General features: G+C 45.1%; 1 protein-coding gene across 2 annotated transcripts in view; it reads right to left on the bottom strand.

Moving 5' to 3' along the window:
* FSTL4 (follistatin like 4) overlaps nucleotides 1-16766 on the bottom strand; it is a 212874-nt gene extending 196108 nt beyond the window's left edge. For both annotated transcript variants that reach the window (XM_040078524.1, XM_040078525.1), the window contains exons 1-3: nucleotides 16679-16766; nucleotides 12055-12190; nucleotides 1590-1623 (exon numbers count right to left, since the gene is read on the bottom strand). In XM_040078524.1, the coding sequence (XP_039934458.1) occupies nucleotides 1590-1623; nucleotides 12055-12183 (163 nt within the window). In that variant the 5' untranslated portion in view covers nucleotides 12184-12190; nucleotides 16679-16766. The remainder of the gene's footprint in view (nucleotides 1-1589; nucleotides 1624-12054; nucleotides 12191-16678) is intronic.
* Between the last annotated feature and the right edge of the window lie 1071 nt (nucleotides 16767-17837).

Genomic DNA, 17837 nt, shown 5'->3' with positions numbered 1-17837 from the left:
AATCCACTTCTGAAAAAAATTACAGTTTTACCCCTCGAAATAAAAGTTAAGTCCTACCCATCCTCTGAGAGCAATGAGAAATCAGCCACACTTAGCCTGGAAATGTGGCTCATCTCCAAATTCAGTTATTGCTCTGAAGTAACAATCTCTAAGCACACCATCTGTAAACTCAATCCTGAGTTCAGTACTGCTGTCTTTAAGCTCTCACGTGTGTTGGTTACTTTGACTGGGAAGAAAGCTTTGGAAATAGAACTCATAACTGTAAAAGGACTAGAGATACATCCACAAGACTGGATTCAGTCTCCATGCCTATAATGAACTGTACAACAAACTACAGCCAGAGCATGACTGAAATGTGTCCACATCCACAACAGCAAGAATCTTTTCTGCACCTCAAAGCAGCCTTGACCCACATCTAACATTCCTCCTCGGTTTGAGACTCAGGGAAGTACAACAGAACTGGATTTCTTCATGAAGAGTGGCAGAAGTTTGATCAAACACACACATGCACTGGACATCTAAACTAAATAGACTTCACCTTTAGCAATAGCTGTATTTTTAATTAATTCAAGCCTCTCTGCTCCCTCAGTCTCACAGAAAAAAAAAAAAAAAAAAGATTATTTGCCCAAATGACAAGTTACCCTTGGACCTGACCTTCTTTGCTTTTGCAATATAACACTGGTAGTTACAAACTCTTCCCAACATATGGGACGCCTGAAGCAATTCAAGAAGCTGCTGGAAGGGAACAGGGAATGCATTAATCCATTGAACAGGAGAGTGCCACCTGCTTCACATTCTAACAAGAGAGATGAGGAAAGCAACTGCCTGATCCAGAAAACATCTGCTGAACAAAATCAAAATTAATGATAATCAGAATGAGCTCTTTGCTGGCCGATTCTCCCCCAGCTGCCAGGAGCCATCAAAGAGCCGCTCCTGGCAAGCACCAATCAGTCACTGGGGCAGCAGAGCTCCTGGGAGCAGGAGCTGAGCTCAGAGCACCAATGCACCTTTGGGTGGAGCTGAGGTGTGCCACAGCACACCGGCTGCACATTCTTCTCCCTGAATTTCTCCAGGTTTTGAGTTTATCACAGATTGTTTTGGGCTGGAAAGGAGCTTAAAATGCAGCCAGTTCCATCCCCCTGCCATGCCTTCCACTATCCCAGGGTGCTCCAAGCCCTCCCCAACCCAGCCTTGGACACTTGCAGGGATGGAGCAGCCACAGCTTCTCTGGGCAGCCTGTGCCAGGACCCCATTGCCCTCTCAGAGAAGAACTGCTTCCTAATATCTAATCAAAATTATCTTCCTTCAACTTAAAGCCATTTAGATGCCCTGCCAGCACCCAAACCTTGACATGCATACCCAACACCATCATGCAATTCTGTGCTAAAAGAGCAGCTTTCCATTGAAAAAAATAAAAAAAATCCACAGTTTGCAACATGAAGAACTGTCAGACAAGCGCCAGGCACAGACTGTTGGAAAACCCATAGCAGCACAACCTTTCAAGTGTGTGAACTCATGCTTGTTTTAAAAAGTTACTGCAAGAATGCTCAACACCAACACACACACTGAAAGAAAACTGGTTTTCCTACCTTTTCTTCTTGTAACTTCAAACCTTCTGGAGTCCTATAAGGAAAAAGAGAAGTTTTTTGTGGTGCTTTTTATGAAACACAAGAATCGTTCAAAACCAGGATGAACAAACCTCCCTAAACACACGAGTGACTGACCCAGGCAAGCATCTATGAAACTCAATACAATAACTGAGAAGTAATTACAAGCACACTTTTCAGTTTGCCCACAGATATTTATGGATAAATATAACACCTAAAATGACTTATCACTGTGTGATAAGTTACATTGTAAAACCCAACATTTGTCTTGAAAATGGATTTTTTTTCCTCTATTGACGTTAAAAGGGAGTAGTTATGAGGGTTATCATTACTACACCAAAGATTTGGGGTTGAGGGAGGAGGAACCATTACAGATATTTTTAGCAGAGACTTCTTCAAATATCTGAATCATTTCAAAGCCACTGGACTACTCATGCTGAAAGCTGAGGGCTCATTTAAATCCATCCACACCAACATAATTTTTTCTGCAAATCATCATAAGCATCTCTAATACAGAAACTTGTTTTAAAACAACACTGTCTCAAAAGGCATTGCATTCCCAGGCAACACTATCTGCTTTTACTAATGGTGAGACTTCAGAGGAATAAATATTTAATTCCACACAGTAACATTATTTATGGGCTAATTACAAATATGTCCAAATTTCCATTGATCAAGTTACTTCTTGCAGCCAGCATTAGAAACAGTGGGACTGTGAAGACCATCTGGAGTAGCTCTGCTGTGGAGAGAGGCTGAGAGAGGTGGGGTTGTTCAGCCTGGAGGAGAGAAGGCTGTGGGCACCACACTCTGCAGTGCTGTAGGTACCCATTTACTGTCTACAGAACTGCTCCTTTCTGCCTCCTGCCCCCTCCCAGAACAGGACAGAGCCACAGCTGAGCTCTCCCCCAGCCCAGGGGCCACCTCACATCACCCATGTCCTGGCCCAAACGTGGTGACAGTTTACACTGTCCTTTGTCATCACTTGTGCAGGCAGCAGACGCTGCTTCTCCTTCCTTCACACAACCACAAGCTGCCTTCCTCAAAACAAAGCTTTCACCAAATCTGAGAAGGACCAGAACAGCAGAAATGGTCTCTTTGGCACCCTTCAAGTCAGCTGAAGGGGATAAACAAAAAAATGGGTATTTGCTTATAAAAATGCTGTCATTATTCCCTGTAGGATACTCCCTCAGTGATCTTGAGCAATACGTAGAATGGCATTCAGGATTAGTACAGACTTCAAAGCATTTATCCTCTTTATGCCGCAGAGCTCTGAGCTGTGCAAGCAGTTATACTCCAGGGACGTTTCTGAGCTTTTCAAAATATTAGTTTGAGAGGTGGGGCACAGGATAAAAAACCTCAGCCACAGCTGCTATCATTAGGCCTGTGTACATGCAATATATGCAAAAGGAAAGAATACTTTTAAAGTTCCCCAGAGTCCCTCACACTAACAAGCTGTTTGAATTCTCTGCAGTTCAAAAGCTTAGAAACACTGAAACTAATTACAACTATTATATTGATCAAAAGGAAATAGACTATCAAGACTCTATTAAACAAACATCCAAGCGTCATCTCACTTTTTATAAAACGCCCTTTTGTTATTTCCATCTCTGCACAGACATCGTGAAAGACAAAGGATGGTCTTCAAAGTTTCCTTTCTTTTAATCTATTCCCCTTTTAATTGTAAGCTCCAATGAATATAAACTATCCCAAAAAACCAGATGCAGGGTTCAGAGGAAAAGCTTGTTAGAACTGCAGCGGAAGAACATGAGGTCAGGCTGCAAGGCATCACTTCTCATTCCTGGGAAAACAGCAGCACTTGGTGTGTCCCCCAAAACATCCCCGCCCTGGAGAAACCTCCAATGACACTGAGAATGCTCAAGATTTCAGGAGGGTACACAAAAAGATGGAAGAATACCTGGCAGCCACAGCAGAGCTTAAAGTACAGCACAAAAAGGTAGCAGCTCCAGGTAGACTTCACATGAAGATGATACTGATATCAAATTTAAAAAAAAAAAAAAAAAAATCACACAGGTTTCAGAGGTTTTAATAGTGTTAGCAGTAGAGAACCAAACTATTTTGATAAAAATGACACCAAAGTTCTTGAATGCATCGCCTGAGGAATACTTTTCTGCAGAAGCCATAAAGCAGATGGTTATAGATGAGATTTATTCCATGGGCACTGTTTAATGACTGCAAATTCCTTTAACTAAAAATCTAATTTTATCAGAGCATAAATCACCCCCTTTGAAGGAAAAAAACCCGGTTTGTTTTTTCCATTCCTTCTAAAAAGCTTCTTCATGTACTGCTTTAAAACAGCATTTCATTAGTGCAATACAACAGTTTTATTTGTCAAGGTTCACTTTTAGCACCTATTTCCTACTTTTTAATGTTAGTCAATTGAGTACAGAACGAAAGAAGATCCTTCTGTTCTGTATCTGAAGTGCCTAATCACTATGTGGAAACCAGTGTAGTATGTTTGCCTCAGGATTGCCTTTCACCAGACATGCAGCTAAAGAAAAACTGCATCTCCAAAACACCAAGCACACCCCAGGGCCATCAGGTATGATAAATCTTTCTACCTGGATTAGGAGGGATGAAAATCAAAATCAGAGTTCAGTACCTGCTGTCTCACTGCTTCACTCCCCAGCAGCTGCAGCGTGTTGTACCAACAGCTGTGAGAACCTGATGGGATTTAACAATGGGCTTGCACAAAGCCCTTTCCTGCTCTTACAAAAGGAATGCCAAGGCTAAGAGCTAGTTTATGTTATATCCCCTGATTAATGATGAATCATGGGTCCATGGCTGAGCAGAGCTCAAGTGATAAATCAGATTTCATTCAGAAGACAGAGCATTGGGAACTTCACTGTGCAGAGTCAAAACACAGCAACACAGGGAATACAAAGCACAGAACGATGCTTGGTAGCCAGCGTGCCACAAACAGGTTTATCATGGTCATCAGCAATGGATGCAAGCAGCAAAACCATTTTTGGGCTGCTTTGTATAGAATCACAGAATGGCTTGGGAGGAACAATAAAGCTCATCTTGTTCCCAACCCTCTGCCACAAGCAGGGACATCTTCCACTAGTTCCACTCAACCTGGCCTTGAACACTTCTGGGGATGAATTCAGTATTTAGAGATTTTCACATGGCTCTGCATCTCCCATCCCTGTTTGTGCCTGGCCTCTGATCCCAGTAGGGAATGATGCTGAGCATGGATCATCAAAGCAGATACCAAAGAGATCCCAACTGCCCTCAAGCACAGTAATCCATCAGATAACCTTGAAATGGTTTCAGTCTCTTGCCCTTTAATACTGATTTAGGTTCAGCCAAAAGGCATCCCTTTTTATAACCAAAATTTAACATAGGGAACTTGGCAAAAAAACCCCCAGAACTCAAACAAACAAACCCCCCGCAACCAGCAGCAAAAAAAACCCCCAATAATTAATGCAGCAGATGAAGAGATGCAGAAGAACAGCTAACATTCCAGATCCACAAGTTCCCTGCATTGCTGGCCACACCAGACCCTTTTTGGGAGACACAGCAGTGCAATCAGATAAATCAAAGCCAGTCCCTGCAGCTGGGCTCACAATAAATCAGATGTTACTTTTCCACACTCCAGGTCTACAGGGACCTGGTCTCAGGATCAGCCTAACTGCTGTACAATTTCTAAATATACATACCTAATTCATTTAGCAAATTAATAAAGAAGTAGCAGTTACTATTAATAGATTACCAGGCCATGTATTTTTTCCTCCCTTCAGAGCCTTTTCCTCCTTATCTCCAGTGAGGGGGTCACACAAAGAAGAAGAATTTAGATGAGAGATTAGGAATAAATTGTCCCTGTGAGGGTGATGAGGCCCTGGCACAGGCTGCCCAGAGAAGCTGTGGCTGCCCCATCCCTGGAGTGTTCAAGGCCAGGCTGGAAGGGGCTTGGAGCAACCTGGGATAGTGAAAGGTGTCTCTGCCCATGGCAGGGGGTGTGGAATTAGACAAGTTCTGACCCAAACCATTCTATGAAATGACTGGTGTGACACTGCATGGGGACCGGAGCATCAGCACAGTATGTGACTAATACACAGCTTAGTCTGACAATCAGGATTTTCTATTTACAGCCACAAATACAGAATATTTTTTAAAAAACCCATGTTAATCAGGCAGAGAACATCCACTTTTTTTTTAATCAGGCGTGAGAAAAAAAATTAGATCACATGCCACTGTTTGGAGAAAGCTTGTTGTCAGTGTGGACACTAACAATTTAGATTTGTACTGTCTGGTACAAGCACTGAGAGGAGCTCTGATGTCTCACACAGTATCATCTGCTCGCCCATACGGTAGCTAATTGAGATAATTGCTGCATCTCTGATTTTACTCACTGCTATTTCTGGACTCCAGGATGAGAAAGCTGGGGATAGCTCCATAAATTTCCACATTGTGATGGGCTGTTTTTAGAAATTCCAAATTTGTGGATGCACCCTTGCTAATCTGAAAAACAGAACTCCCCTGCTTGGTGGTCAAAAGTACCTCAAGTAGAGCTGCCTTCCTTTAAAAACTAATGATACAACCTTTGTTTCAAGGGAGAATATGCCCCATCTGGGAAAAAATTTGCTCAACATTTAGTCTTTTAAGGCTGAGTGGCTTCTCAAAAGAGTATCAGAAAGTTTAACCCTCTGCCACATCATAACCAAGTGAAGATTGCCACGATTCTTTTTATTTTTGCTGCATGATTTTACTCTGGTTTTATTCTCTTCTTTCAGAATCATAACAGCATTTCCCCATCTCGGCACAATTTTTCACAGTTGCTCAACTGTGACATGAGAAAAACTTACTGAAATTTGATTCCAGCAGTCAGTGTGTGCCACAGCACAGCACAGAGCCAGGCACCACAAGCTCACACCCCTCTGCTCCCCAGGGACAGCATCCAAGCACCCAAAATTCAAGGTCATTAACATCCCAGGCACCAGAAACTGCTCCCAAGCAGCAGCAGGGAGCCTGTTCTCCTGGCTGGAAGGCGACAGCCCCCAAGGAAACTGGGCAGTGCAGGACCACCACGAGGTACCACACGCTACATCCTACCAGAAGTTTAAAAAATACATAAAGGAAGCAGGATTTTTGTTCTGTGAGGGACTGCAAACAAGTGGGTTTCATCTTCAGACTGTGCTTTAGATGCGTCTTGACAATCCCTGATGCTCACTATTGCACCATAACCACTTATGTAAACCAAAATTCTTCTAATTTTCTGCTGCTATTCAAGTGTACAGTACCTGCCTTCTTCCAACTTCCACATTCTCTAGTACTTCAAGCACAGGAGAATGCCATAAGATACAGCATTTCTCAAACCCTCTGAGTACACAGGTGAAAGTGGAGGGGGAGGTTGGGGATGCAGAGGAAGGACCTTGACATGCCTAATCTAAATATTATGAAACCATTCCACAGCACCTTGAGCTGCAGATGCTCTGGTAACCAGCACTCAGAGCAAAAGCTTCTCCTCTCCACAGGGATAATATACCTGGTAAGATTTAGGATGCACTACAAAAAAAGCAATTACTGCTTGTTAGAGATACCACATAAATGCAGGTAACAAGGAGTGAATTATCACTGCATACCAAAGTGATACAAAAATAAACTTAAGTCTTGTCTCCCTGTACTTTCATAAGCTTGAAACAGGAGCAGGCTGTAGCACAGTATAAAGTTAAATTAAAATCTGATTCTTTTCTCCCTTTCTCCAAACTGAAAAGCAGGAAGAAAACTCACAATACGTTACCACTATTAACAGTTAAAATAAATACCGGGATATTAGATCTTCAACGGTATATAAAATTTATACAGTTGTGCCTGTTTTATTCCAAGCTCATCCTCTGAAATTGTCTATTTGAATTAGAAGCAAAAAGCTTTTAGCAAAAGCCTTTGCAATCTTTTACCTTGTTTCCGAAAACAATCCTTTCCTATTCTGTCAGATTAGGAAATGTGACTTTTCTGGGGAAAGGAGCTCAAAATCATCCCTATGAGTCCCTTGCTCCCCAGGATAACCTACTGTGGTCTTCAGATGCAGCAGTAAGTGATGCAACATTTAAGAATCTGAATATAACTAGAAACTTCAGCAATAATTGACACTCCTAGACAAGCACAGCTGAGGGTTGTGAGTGGACTCCAGAGAAAGGCTTTATTCTGGGCAGGAGGGCACTGAAGGCTGCTCTGATCCAGCTGTTTGCCATACATTTATACTTGGAGATTTTAAGCAGTTCAGGTGCCATAGAATCATAGAACCACAGAATGGTTTTGAATTCAAAAGGACCTTAAAGATTATTCAATTCCAACCCCCTGCCATGGGCAGGAACACCTTCCACTAGACCAGACTGCACAGAGCCTCATCCAACCTGGCCTTGAACACTTCCAGGGAGGGGAATCTACGCTCTCCTTCAAGTAATAATTAATGATCAAGAACAATGGACAGCCAACAGAGCCAATATCTGCCAAATGCCAGCAAGAAGGAAATTATGGTGCCTTGAAAAATGAGCACGTGGAGCATCCCCTGTGAGCTCTGTGCAGAGGAGCTTCCCCAGGGACACAGCTCCCCTCCCTGCAGGAGCGTGGGGGGCTGTGCACGGGTTCCTGAGGCTTCTTTAGTAGCAGGATGGGCGGAAAAAAAAAGCACCACATGAAAGGCAAATTAAAGCAATTAAGTATTTCTGGAAAACCACAGAGCAGTTATGGCTCTGTAGCCCTGAGCAGACCACAGAACACCTGCCAGCCTCTACTGTCACTGCTCAGGAGCTTGGTGACATCCAAATGCTTAACAGAGCAGCACAAAACAACTCTCCATGTACTACAACACAGGATTATTCTCCACTTTCACACTATCAAGCTAGGACAACATTATTCATACTACCTATCAGCAGTGCCTCAGAAAACACAACACAGAATTTAAATTTCCAAAATGCAGCTCTGTGATGACTTGTGTTAGAGGAGCTCTGCTCCTGGAAGGGCTGATGAAGACCTGCAGCACTGCTCTGCCCATTTTAGGTTCAGAAAAGGAGATGCAAAGTCTGCCCCGAGAACCATGACAAAACCAGCTTGGCTTCAGCATGCACAGCAAATCAGCTTCTCACAGAGAAAGCAGGGAATGGGAGAAGCTGGCTGTCAAATTTCAGTATTTAATAAGATGCTTTGCAAAATACCGCAGGAGGCTGAAAAAAATCAGTCTGAGCCACCAGTGTGGATTACCTAGAGAAAGTGAGCAGACTAAGCAACACTTGCTTTCCATCAGAACCCCTTGGCCAAGTTCTCCTTCAAACCCAAACTCCAGGGTTATTCCAGATCCAAATTGTCTCTTTTCTGCTCATACTGGAAACTCCCTTCACTACCACTGGCAATGACTCAGAAAGCTACATTTTTGAGAATTCCTTTCTAGAAGGAAGAGGTGACCCCAGATCACATCACCTGGTGTATCATGGACCACCCAAAGCCCTTCTGAGCCAGCACAGAGCTGCCCATGAATCATAACCACCTCTGGAACATCCAACTTGAACATGCAATCGGACTTGCTGAAGGCAGAGGCAAAAACTTGTCCAAAAACAACGTCCCAGAGTGGTGTGCTCTATATATCTGATATCTCAGCATATATTCCATGAATAGAATTTAGTCCCATGATGGTCCAACCCTGAGAAGCTTCACCCAAGTCCACAAGCAATGCCCAGCAGCTTCAAGACCTTTCCAGCAACTCCTAGAACCAGCCTATGAGAAGTTTCACACAACACAGCAGTAGTCTCCAAAATTAATACAAACCAGGAACATTGCAGCTTTCCAGTCAAACACTAATGCTGTGTTTTTCTTTTTTTAAAATTAGATTTTCTATTTTAGCTCTTTCATTGAAACTGGAATTTCATACTACATCTACATATTTATTAACTATTCTAATCAGGATTAAAAATATTCCAGAAAACAAACGTCTTCTCAGGAACACCCCATAAACTTGAGGAGTGAAAGGCTGTGCATCAAGAAAAAAAACACACACCATTGTTATATTAGAGGGTTGATTTCTGATCAGAAAGCCTTGTAATCTTATTTTCTTTGATAAATTCAAAGCGCAGCTGCAATAATTCTACTGCATACCATGAAGAAATTGATTTAGCAATCTGAACATAAATTAAGCAATGTTTTTAATTCAGTAAACTTGTTCCTACGTAGATCAGAATAAGTATTAGTGAAGGTCAGTGACCCATATCCACGTATTTGCTTTGATGAGGTTCACAGGAATTTTCCATCAGAGCACACTTCAAAATTACTTGACCTGTAAATTAACATTTTACTCAATTTTAAAGGGTTTTAGTGACTTGCTAAGAGCATTTCTAGTTGTGATTCAATATTTTTTAAATGCACATTAATGGATCTGTGCATTAATCAAACCATAAAATTTGGAACCCAACAAACTTCTCACGGAGAAGGAGCTTCAAACTGAACAAAGCCCTATAACACTAGAAAAGGATTTCAGGTGGCTTTTATTATTAGAAAGATATTATGGAGAAACTATTTTCTGCAAGAGAAAGTAACTGCTCTTTACTCTCAAACGGTGATTACCTCAGATTCACTGATCTCCCCAAAAGCTATGCTCAGAGCTTTCAGATTAATTTTGGTGTTTGGTGCCACACTGTATAAACACTATTTCTTGTGGAAACAAGCTTTCTGTACAGCTATTTTTTTAAAAATCTGAGTTATAACTTACGCTTCTTGAATCTATTTTAACTGCATTCTTTGTACATTCATAATTTTAATATTCACACTTGTCAAATTCTGTGCAAACCTGAGCAAATACATTTTTAGCTGAAATCCTTCCACCTCAAGCAAGATCAAGTAATTGGTAAAATAACATTATGGTCTTTAGAGAAAGATCAAATGAATTAGTGCCTTTCAAGTAATATAATAGTTCTATGATTTATGTTAAAGTAAATTGAGTAACAAATTTAATTCCTCAGAGCAACTTTCTTAAAAAAATCCAAACTAATGGCCATTAGTAAAGAATGAGATTTTTTTAACTGCACAAGCATGCAAAATATTTAATAATTTTTAATGAAAAGCAAAATTGATCAGAGATTCTTCAAGAACAGGTTTAACAAAGTGCCAGTGTACTACCTGAGCTTACACAGCAGCAAAATAACAGTGGAGGTGTGGAAGGGAGCTGTTTTTCTTCCCTTTTACAGAACAGAGGTTGGATGCCTCAAGGACAATGTACACCTGAAGCAAACCTCAGAACTGTAGAACATCCAACACCACTGAAATGACTTTTGAGCCCTGCTAAGCAGCAGAAAGCACTTTTTTAATTGGCTTAAACTATAATGCAGATAACCGATTATTTGTAGACGGAATGTGACTGGAAGAAATGGGATCCTCCAACTCCAACCAAATCCCGAGGCTTAAACAGATCCAATTGCAACATGAATGCATCAAGGACTTATCATTAGCCTGGCACTGACTGATGTGTCTGCCAGCACATAAGTGTCCAAGGTAATGGCAGCTAAAAAATAGCCAAGTGTCCTTTCCCTGTCCTCCTGCACCATCTCCCACTTTCAGACATTTGAGCAACCACCTAGCGAACATACAGGAACTAAATAACTAAAATTATTTCAGCATTCATTCATTCATCATTTACAGCTCAACAAAGTCAAAGTTCTGGATTTTTGTGGCTTTGTTCACAGCGTCTCAGCCTCAGACTTGTGAAAATCTGAGTCCGCATCTGTGCCACAAGGAGTGCTGAGCTCTGGGACAAGCAGTGCTCTGGCACTGCTGGGACAGGGACTGCTCCATCCACACCGCTGTGAGAGCAGCCAGCACCGTCCCCTCCAGCACTGCAAACAGGCTCAGCTGCTTCTCCACTCCCAGAGCCCAGGACTGGGCACTGAGAGGCACTGCTGTCCTGCCCCATCAAGGTGGGCACGGGGGTGGAGGGAGATCACCGCTCGCTGCAGTCACTGCTCCCTTCTCCACTCCTCTGTGCCTCACAAAGGTGTCACATCACTAAGTCTGGAGACAAACACTTTGGGCAGTAATTTTGCTGATTCTCTCAGAACTACCTATGGCTCAGTCTTCCTTCAAAAGAGCTTTTTTTAGGTTTCACCTAAATGTCCACTGACCCAAGTGAAGAGACAGGACAGTTTGCTTGTTAAATTTAGCTTCACTGGTGTCAGCAGACACAGGACACTGTAAAATCTTTGGGGCAAAGACAGCATCTCCACAAGAGCCAGATGCACAATCTCACTTCCAGATGATGTCAATATACCCAATAAGTGTAAGAGTTTGTTTCACTGTTTTTCACTGACCTCCTCGGGAGGTGCTTAATACAAACATACATGTATAAGCCCACACTTGTTTTCTGCTTGCAGTGTGGAGAGCCTGAACACAGCCCAAGAACAGAAACCCAAGAGCTGTAGCTGCAGCAGCAGCTGGCGTACAGTACCTCTTGATGCAACCTCCCCACATCCGAATACAGGCTTCTGCTCTGATCCACATCCATCCATCCCCTCGTGACCAGCGGGAAAACCCCCAGCAACACAAGAGAGCACCAAAAGCTTCTCGATGTCATCATTTCAAGTCTGTTAAAAAAAAAAAAAAAAAAAAAAAAAAAAAAAGAACAGTTATAGAACATTCATCTCACAACAAAACCCAGCTCAAGTTTGGTAACACAGAGGCTGACAGTGCCCATCATCCACACCCAGTGCCTACGGAGCTCTGCAGTCTCCCGTGTATTGGCAATGAATTCCCACGCTGTAATAATTTTGCCCCAAAACTATCTTCCTCAGGACATGCCGTTCCCAGCCTGTTGCCACACAGAACCTGCAGAACCAGAGTCCTGGGATTTTGGTAACTACTGTGGCCAAAACCAAACCACATCAAAGCATGGGCTTGTGGTACTGCAGAAACCAAAGGGTGAATTTTATCCCTTTCTCCAGAGCCCCCAGCAGCACAGGGTCAGCCACAGTCAGGGACTCACACCTGTACACTCAGCTGATTTTCAGGAAAATGCCAGACACACACCTTTGCATCTCTGGCTAGGGGAGGCTTCCAGCAGTGTGACAGAAAATGTCATTATTCCCCTCTGAGCCAGAGGGGCACATTGCCTTGAGCAGATACAGCCACTGCCAACCCCCTTGGCTACAGCCAGGTGTGTGGGGTGAGCCAGGGCTGACACCAGCACACAGGGACAGTCATTTGTCCTCCCAGTGAGGACACCTGCCCAGATGGCCACCGAACACACCCAAACCTGAAAGCCACAAAACTAATCCTGTGCTGAACAGGGCTGACACATTTCTCCAGCCATGACAGAGGTCAGTCCTACCTGGGGCTGTGATTTCTGCTCTCATTTTCCTCTGTCCCAAGCAGAGACATTTACAACCCCTCCCACAGTCACTCCACTCAAGAGCAGCACCATTTCCCTGGCAAAAGCCTATCACAGCCTCACATCATCTGTGGGGAACTGGAGGGATTTCCACCACATCTGCGTGCACTTTGAGCAGTGGTTTGTCTCGTGTAGTTTTTTAATGATTTTGGAAAGAACACCAATGCAGTTAGTCAAAGTGGTGTCAGATGGAACTCACGTGTTTCACACATCACAACCCTGCACTGGTGCCCTGGAAGCTAAACCAGGAGCTGTGCTTCCTCGGGACTTACAATAACACAAGATGGTGTCATTATTTTCTACCATTCAAATACCAAAGGAATATCCAGGCCCAGGACCATTTCTGAGATGGCTGAGGAAGGCTAAAATGGACCTGTTAACGAAGGACAATGACCCTTAAATGAAGTGATGGCATTTCTGTAGGAAGAGGGACAGGCTGCTGCCTGGCTTGAGCCATACACATTTATAAGGAGAGTTACCTGCCAATGGCAAAATTCAGCCAAGCTGAATTAACTCACCATGACATACTTTGTCTTGACAAGACTCATCTTACAGTGTTTTTGTGCCATGCATTTGCTACAGGGCATATCCAAGCCTTGGTGCATCACACCTAATTTTGGAGCCATGACCATTTACACCAGCAGTGACAGTCTCAGGTATTTTGTTTGCCCAAAGATACCCCGTGACTAGATTGGGCACAGCACACAGCACCCAAAGAGCTCAGGCAACGCCTTTTCTTGGCACTAATGTAAACACACTGAATGGAGAGCATGCAGGATGAAATCAAAATTTATCAGGCTTTCTAAATTCCAATTACGAACCTCAGATGTAATATTACTGGGGCTACAAATAAACATTTAATAAACCAAAGTCACTACATCAATAAGAGACAATTACATTGTTACTTTATGAATTGCTCTTGCACAGCAACATTATTTCTCACAGGGTTTTGTTGTTTTGTTTTTTTTTTTCCTTTAATACGGGGGTTTTGTGCTCAGTTGATGCCATCACAGCAAATAACATCACAGCTCTAGAGACCTCTGAATAATATCCTGCTTGAAATTACAATCCTGGAGCAAAACAGGGAAATCACAAGTTTATATGTATATTTAGTAAACAATTGACAGAAAGCATGAAGGTACTTGGATTAGCAGCTGTAACACTGATGAAACTGAAAGGACAGACTCTACCTGATAGAAACTCTGGTTGCTTTAAAATAAAATTTCTAGAACATTTTTAGTCCATTTCGAAATCACTTATTTTTATTTCATGCTGACAGCACACTAATTGCTCTCAGTCACAGTAAGAGGAGGACATATTAATACACATTATATATCTTAACAGCCTCAACCAAGCAAAAAATATGTACCATAAATATCAGCTGAGAGCTTACTCTGGAGTCACACAGCATTTTCATGTCACTTGGCATCCTAAACCACAGCTCAGCATTGCCTTACCCTGAGCTAAAGGGAAGGCTCCTTGCAGAACCCGGTCTGCAGCTACACCATTCAATACAGCTACCAGATGGCAGGTTGTAAGTTCCCTGAAGTCAACAGAAAAACTCGAATTGATTGAATAGATCCAGGCCACCACTGTAAGCTCAGACAAGTTTTACTATCCATTTCCTCTCCTCACTCGAGGGAGGGACAGATTTGCTGGATTTGAGTTGGTACGGGCATCGCTCTCCAGAGAAATCAAAGCTTGCCTATGGAAATATCTGCGTAAAACAAGCAGCTGTACTCAAAAGAAAGATGAAATATTGGCCCCTGTGATAAAGAATATACTATGCAAAGCCAAAAATGTTTACCTGAGGGTTGTGATTTCCTCCTCTGAGTTAGAGCAGCCCTCCAGCTTTCCTCGCAGCTGGCCCCGCTCTAGCAAGAATCACTCCACAAGTGCAGCAGCACCAGGCTGTGCACTGTGATCTGAGCAGCTCAAACACGATGGCAGCACCAGAGCACCCATCCACAGCCAGATGGGTCTGGGCAGGCACCAACACCCAGAGAGAGCCTCGAATTTAAAGCAAATGGGTGCAATGTCTCCAGTGGAAGAACAGCAAGCAGATGCAAGCCAAAGACAAGCACAGGTTTTAGGGTAGAGGTCTGAGAGCTACTCAAGGGAAAAGGGTCACCTTGAAAAACAACAGGGACTAAGCATCTTGGCCATTTGAGTGGAGAACAGCACAAACTGTTTAAAGCGTTTCTGTGACATGCAACAACCAGATACTGCAGTGATCCCACAACTTTTTCCTCTGCAACACAAAAGCTTTAAGAATTCAATTATGGTGACTATAATGAGATTACAGAATTTGCCAAAAGCAGTTATTGGTTTTGTTTCAGGGCCACTTAAATTGCAGCTTATTTGACAAATTACTGGCTTGCAATACTTTTCAATAATTTCCAACAAGCTTCACATCAGAAAGCGGCTGAACTTAATTACCTGGAGTTCTGACTGCTGCTATAGCAAAAAAGAAAGCATTTGGACACAACTATTACATCCATTCAAACTGAAACTATTAAAACCGGACAAGAATCTGGTCCTTAGTTCCTGCCATCAACCATCTCAAATGCTCCACAGCATTTCTATTGCTGCCAAAATAATTTGACTTCCATAATTTCTTGTTAAGTGCTACAAAACTAAGCTACAAAATTAAGTAGAAAAGCCAATTGTTCTGGCAAGACATAACGAAACCAAGGAATTATTGCAGTCAGCTGTCTGCAGTTAAATACTTAAAGTTTGGGTGCATTAAGAACTCATTGGAATCAGCTTTGATGTTTAAGTACAAACCGGACTTTTCACTTAAGCAAAAGCTACTTAAAAATATTTGATTAAACTTTATTTGTTAAATTAGATTAGATTTCTCTTCACTGGCATTCTCCAAGACACTTCCACGCTCCAGAATAAATGTGGGGAGCATCAATCCAACAGGGACGCGGGACTCCCGAGAAAACTCCTGAACCTCGCAGCGATTTCGCCTCCACTTTCACAGCTGCCCCCGCCGAGACGTCCCGAAGCGGCTTCGCTCCGAGGCGACACGCGGAGAAACCCCACGCCCGTGACACTCCGCCGGGCAGCGAGCGGCCAGCACCGCCGGGAAGCCGAGTATGGCAGGGCTTCGGGGGATTGGGGAAGGCAGCCGAGGATGGCACCGCGGGCTCCCGGCCCCGCACCGCGGGCTCCCGGCCCCGCACCCCGGGCTCCCGGCCCCGCACCCCGGGCTCCCGGCCCCGCACGGCCCCGCACGGCCCCGCACGGCCCCGACGGGCGCAGCGCCGCCCGGCCCACGGCGCCACCCAGCGGCCGAGCCGGGAGCCGCCGGCCCCACGCGCGACCGTGGCGGGACCCGCGCCCGACCCCGAGCGCGCCGGGGTGAGAACCGCGGCACCACCCCACCCCACGGCCACGCTGCGAGACGCGAGGTGAGGAGGAGGAGGAGGAGGAGGTTCCCCGCTCGCAGCCCGGCCCCGCACACACACACACCTGTTAGCTCGCCCGGCCCGCGGGCGCGGAGCGAGCGCTCGGCGGGGCGCGGCGGTAGCGGGAGACCGCCCGGCCCCCGGCGCGCCCGCGGAGCGGACAGCGGAGGGGAGCGGCGCGGGTGCCGCGAGCGGCGGGGACGGGGATGGGGTCGCAGCGCTGCGCGGGCAGCAGCGGGACCCCGCGGGGCGCTGCCGGCGGCACTCACCTGGGGAGGAGCCGGGGCGGCGGAGCCGGTCGGGGCGGGGGCCGGTGCGGGCAGTGCGCGCCGCGGAACGGGCCGGCCCTATTTCTGCTCTCCGGGCCGGAGCCGCCTGACGTCAGCGCTGCATTTGCATGTTCCGCCCAATCCCCGCACCTGTGCGGGCGGCGGGACCGCCCCGGGGTGGGGGACAGCGGGGACGCCCTCTCGGGGCGCTGCGGGTCCGGGGGGGGACCGCCGCCGCGTTGGAGCATCCCGGCGCGGTGCCGGAAGCCTGCTGCCGTCGGGGGGTCAGGAACACGGGGGGATGCCGGTGGGACCGGTGGGACCTCGGGGTGCGGCTGCTGAGCCCCTCGTTCTGACCGCCCCCGGCAGCGCCGCGCTCGGGAGAGCTGCTGCGGGGCAAGGCGTTCGCGGGCTGACACGGGACCGCTGGCACTTCGCCGTGTGGCCGTCAAACGCGGGGAACATCGTGGGACACCGGATTGTCCGCGGCGGGACGCCGTGACCCGCCACAGCAGGCACTGCACGGCCCTGGGCTCTTCTGGAGGTGTGCCTTCCATTCCCACGTAAACACGTTTATAAAGAGAGGCAAACATTAAAATTCCTTCACTCGCCTCTTCCTCTTCATCTGGTTTCCGAAAACAACAACCACAACCCAATATAAAATATGATAATTTGTTATCTACTCTTTAACAAGGATGTTTGCACGAGCAGGAGGTATGGCACAGAACCAGAACCAGAGTACGTGGGGTATTTGTTCCAAGGGCTGCAAGGAAGTTTAGGCAAAGGTGATGAAGCACTCAGAATTAGCAACAGGAGAGGAGCAGTCTAAAAGACCTGATAAAACATGTCAAATTTTGTGTTTCCTCCTGTAAAGAATCTTACAGGTGGACCCTGTAGAATTAGATTGAATTTGCCATTGGCTTCAGCATGAAAAGGACAGGATCCCCCTTAGTTCTGATGGTTAAAGAAACATGGGCTACTCTGGGAAACTGGGTCTAAGTCCAGGAGAAAATGTGCTTAGTATAAAATCCTTCCACAAAATTCAGCACGAGGTCGAGGAAGAGGCTCTTTCATTACTAAAATTGGGGGATTTTGTTTTTTATTTTTTATTTTCTTTGCAGGAAATGCCAAGTGATCAGACTGGTTGGTTTTCCAGAAC

The sequence above is a fragment of the Hirundo rustica genome, chromosome 14 (assembly GCF_015227805.2).
Source record: "Hirundo rustica isolate bHirRus1 chromosome 14, bHirRus1.pri.v3, whole genome shotgun sequence".
NCBI lineage: Eukaryota > Metazoa > Chordata > Aves > Passeriformes > Hirundinidae > Hirundo > Hirundo rustica.
This window is presented reverse-complemented; position numbering and strand designations above follow the sequence as displayed.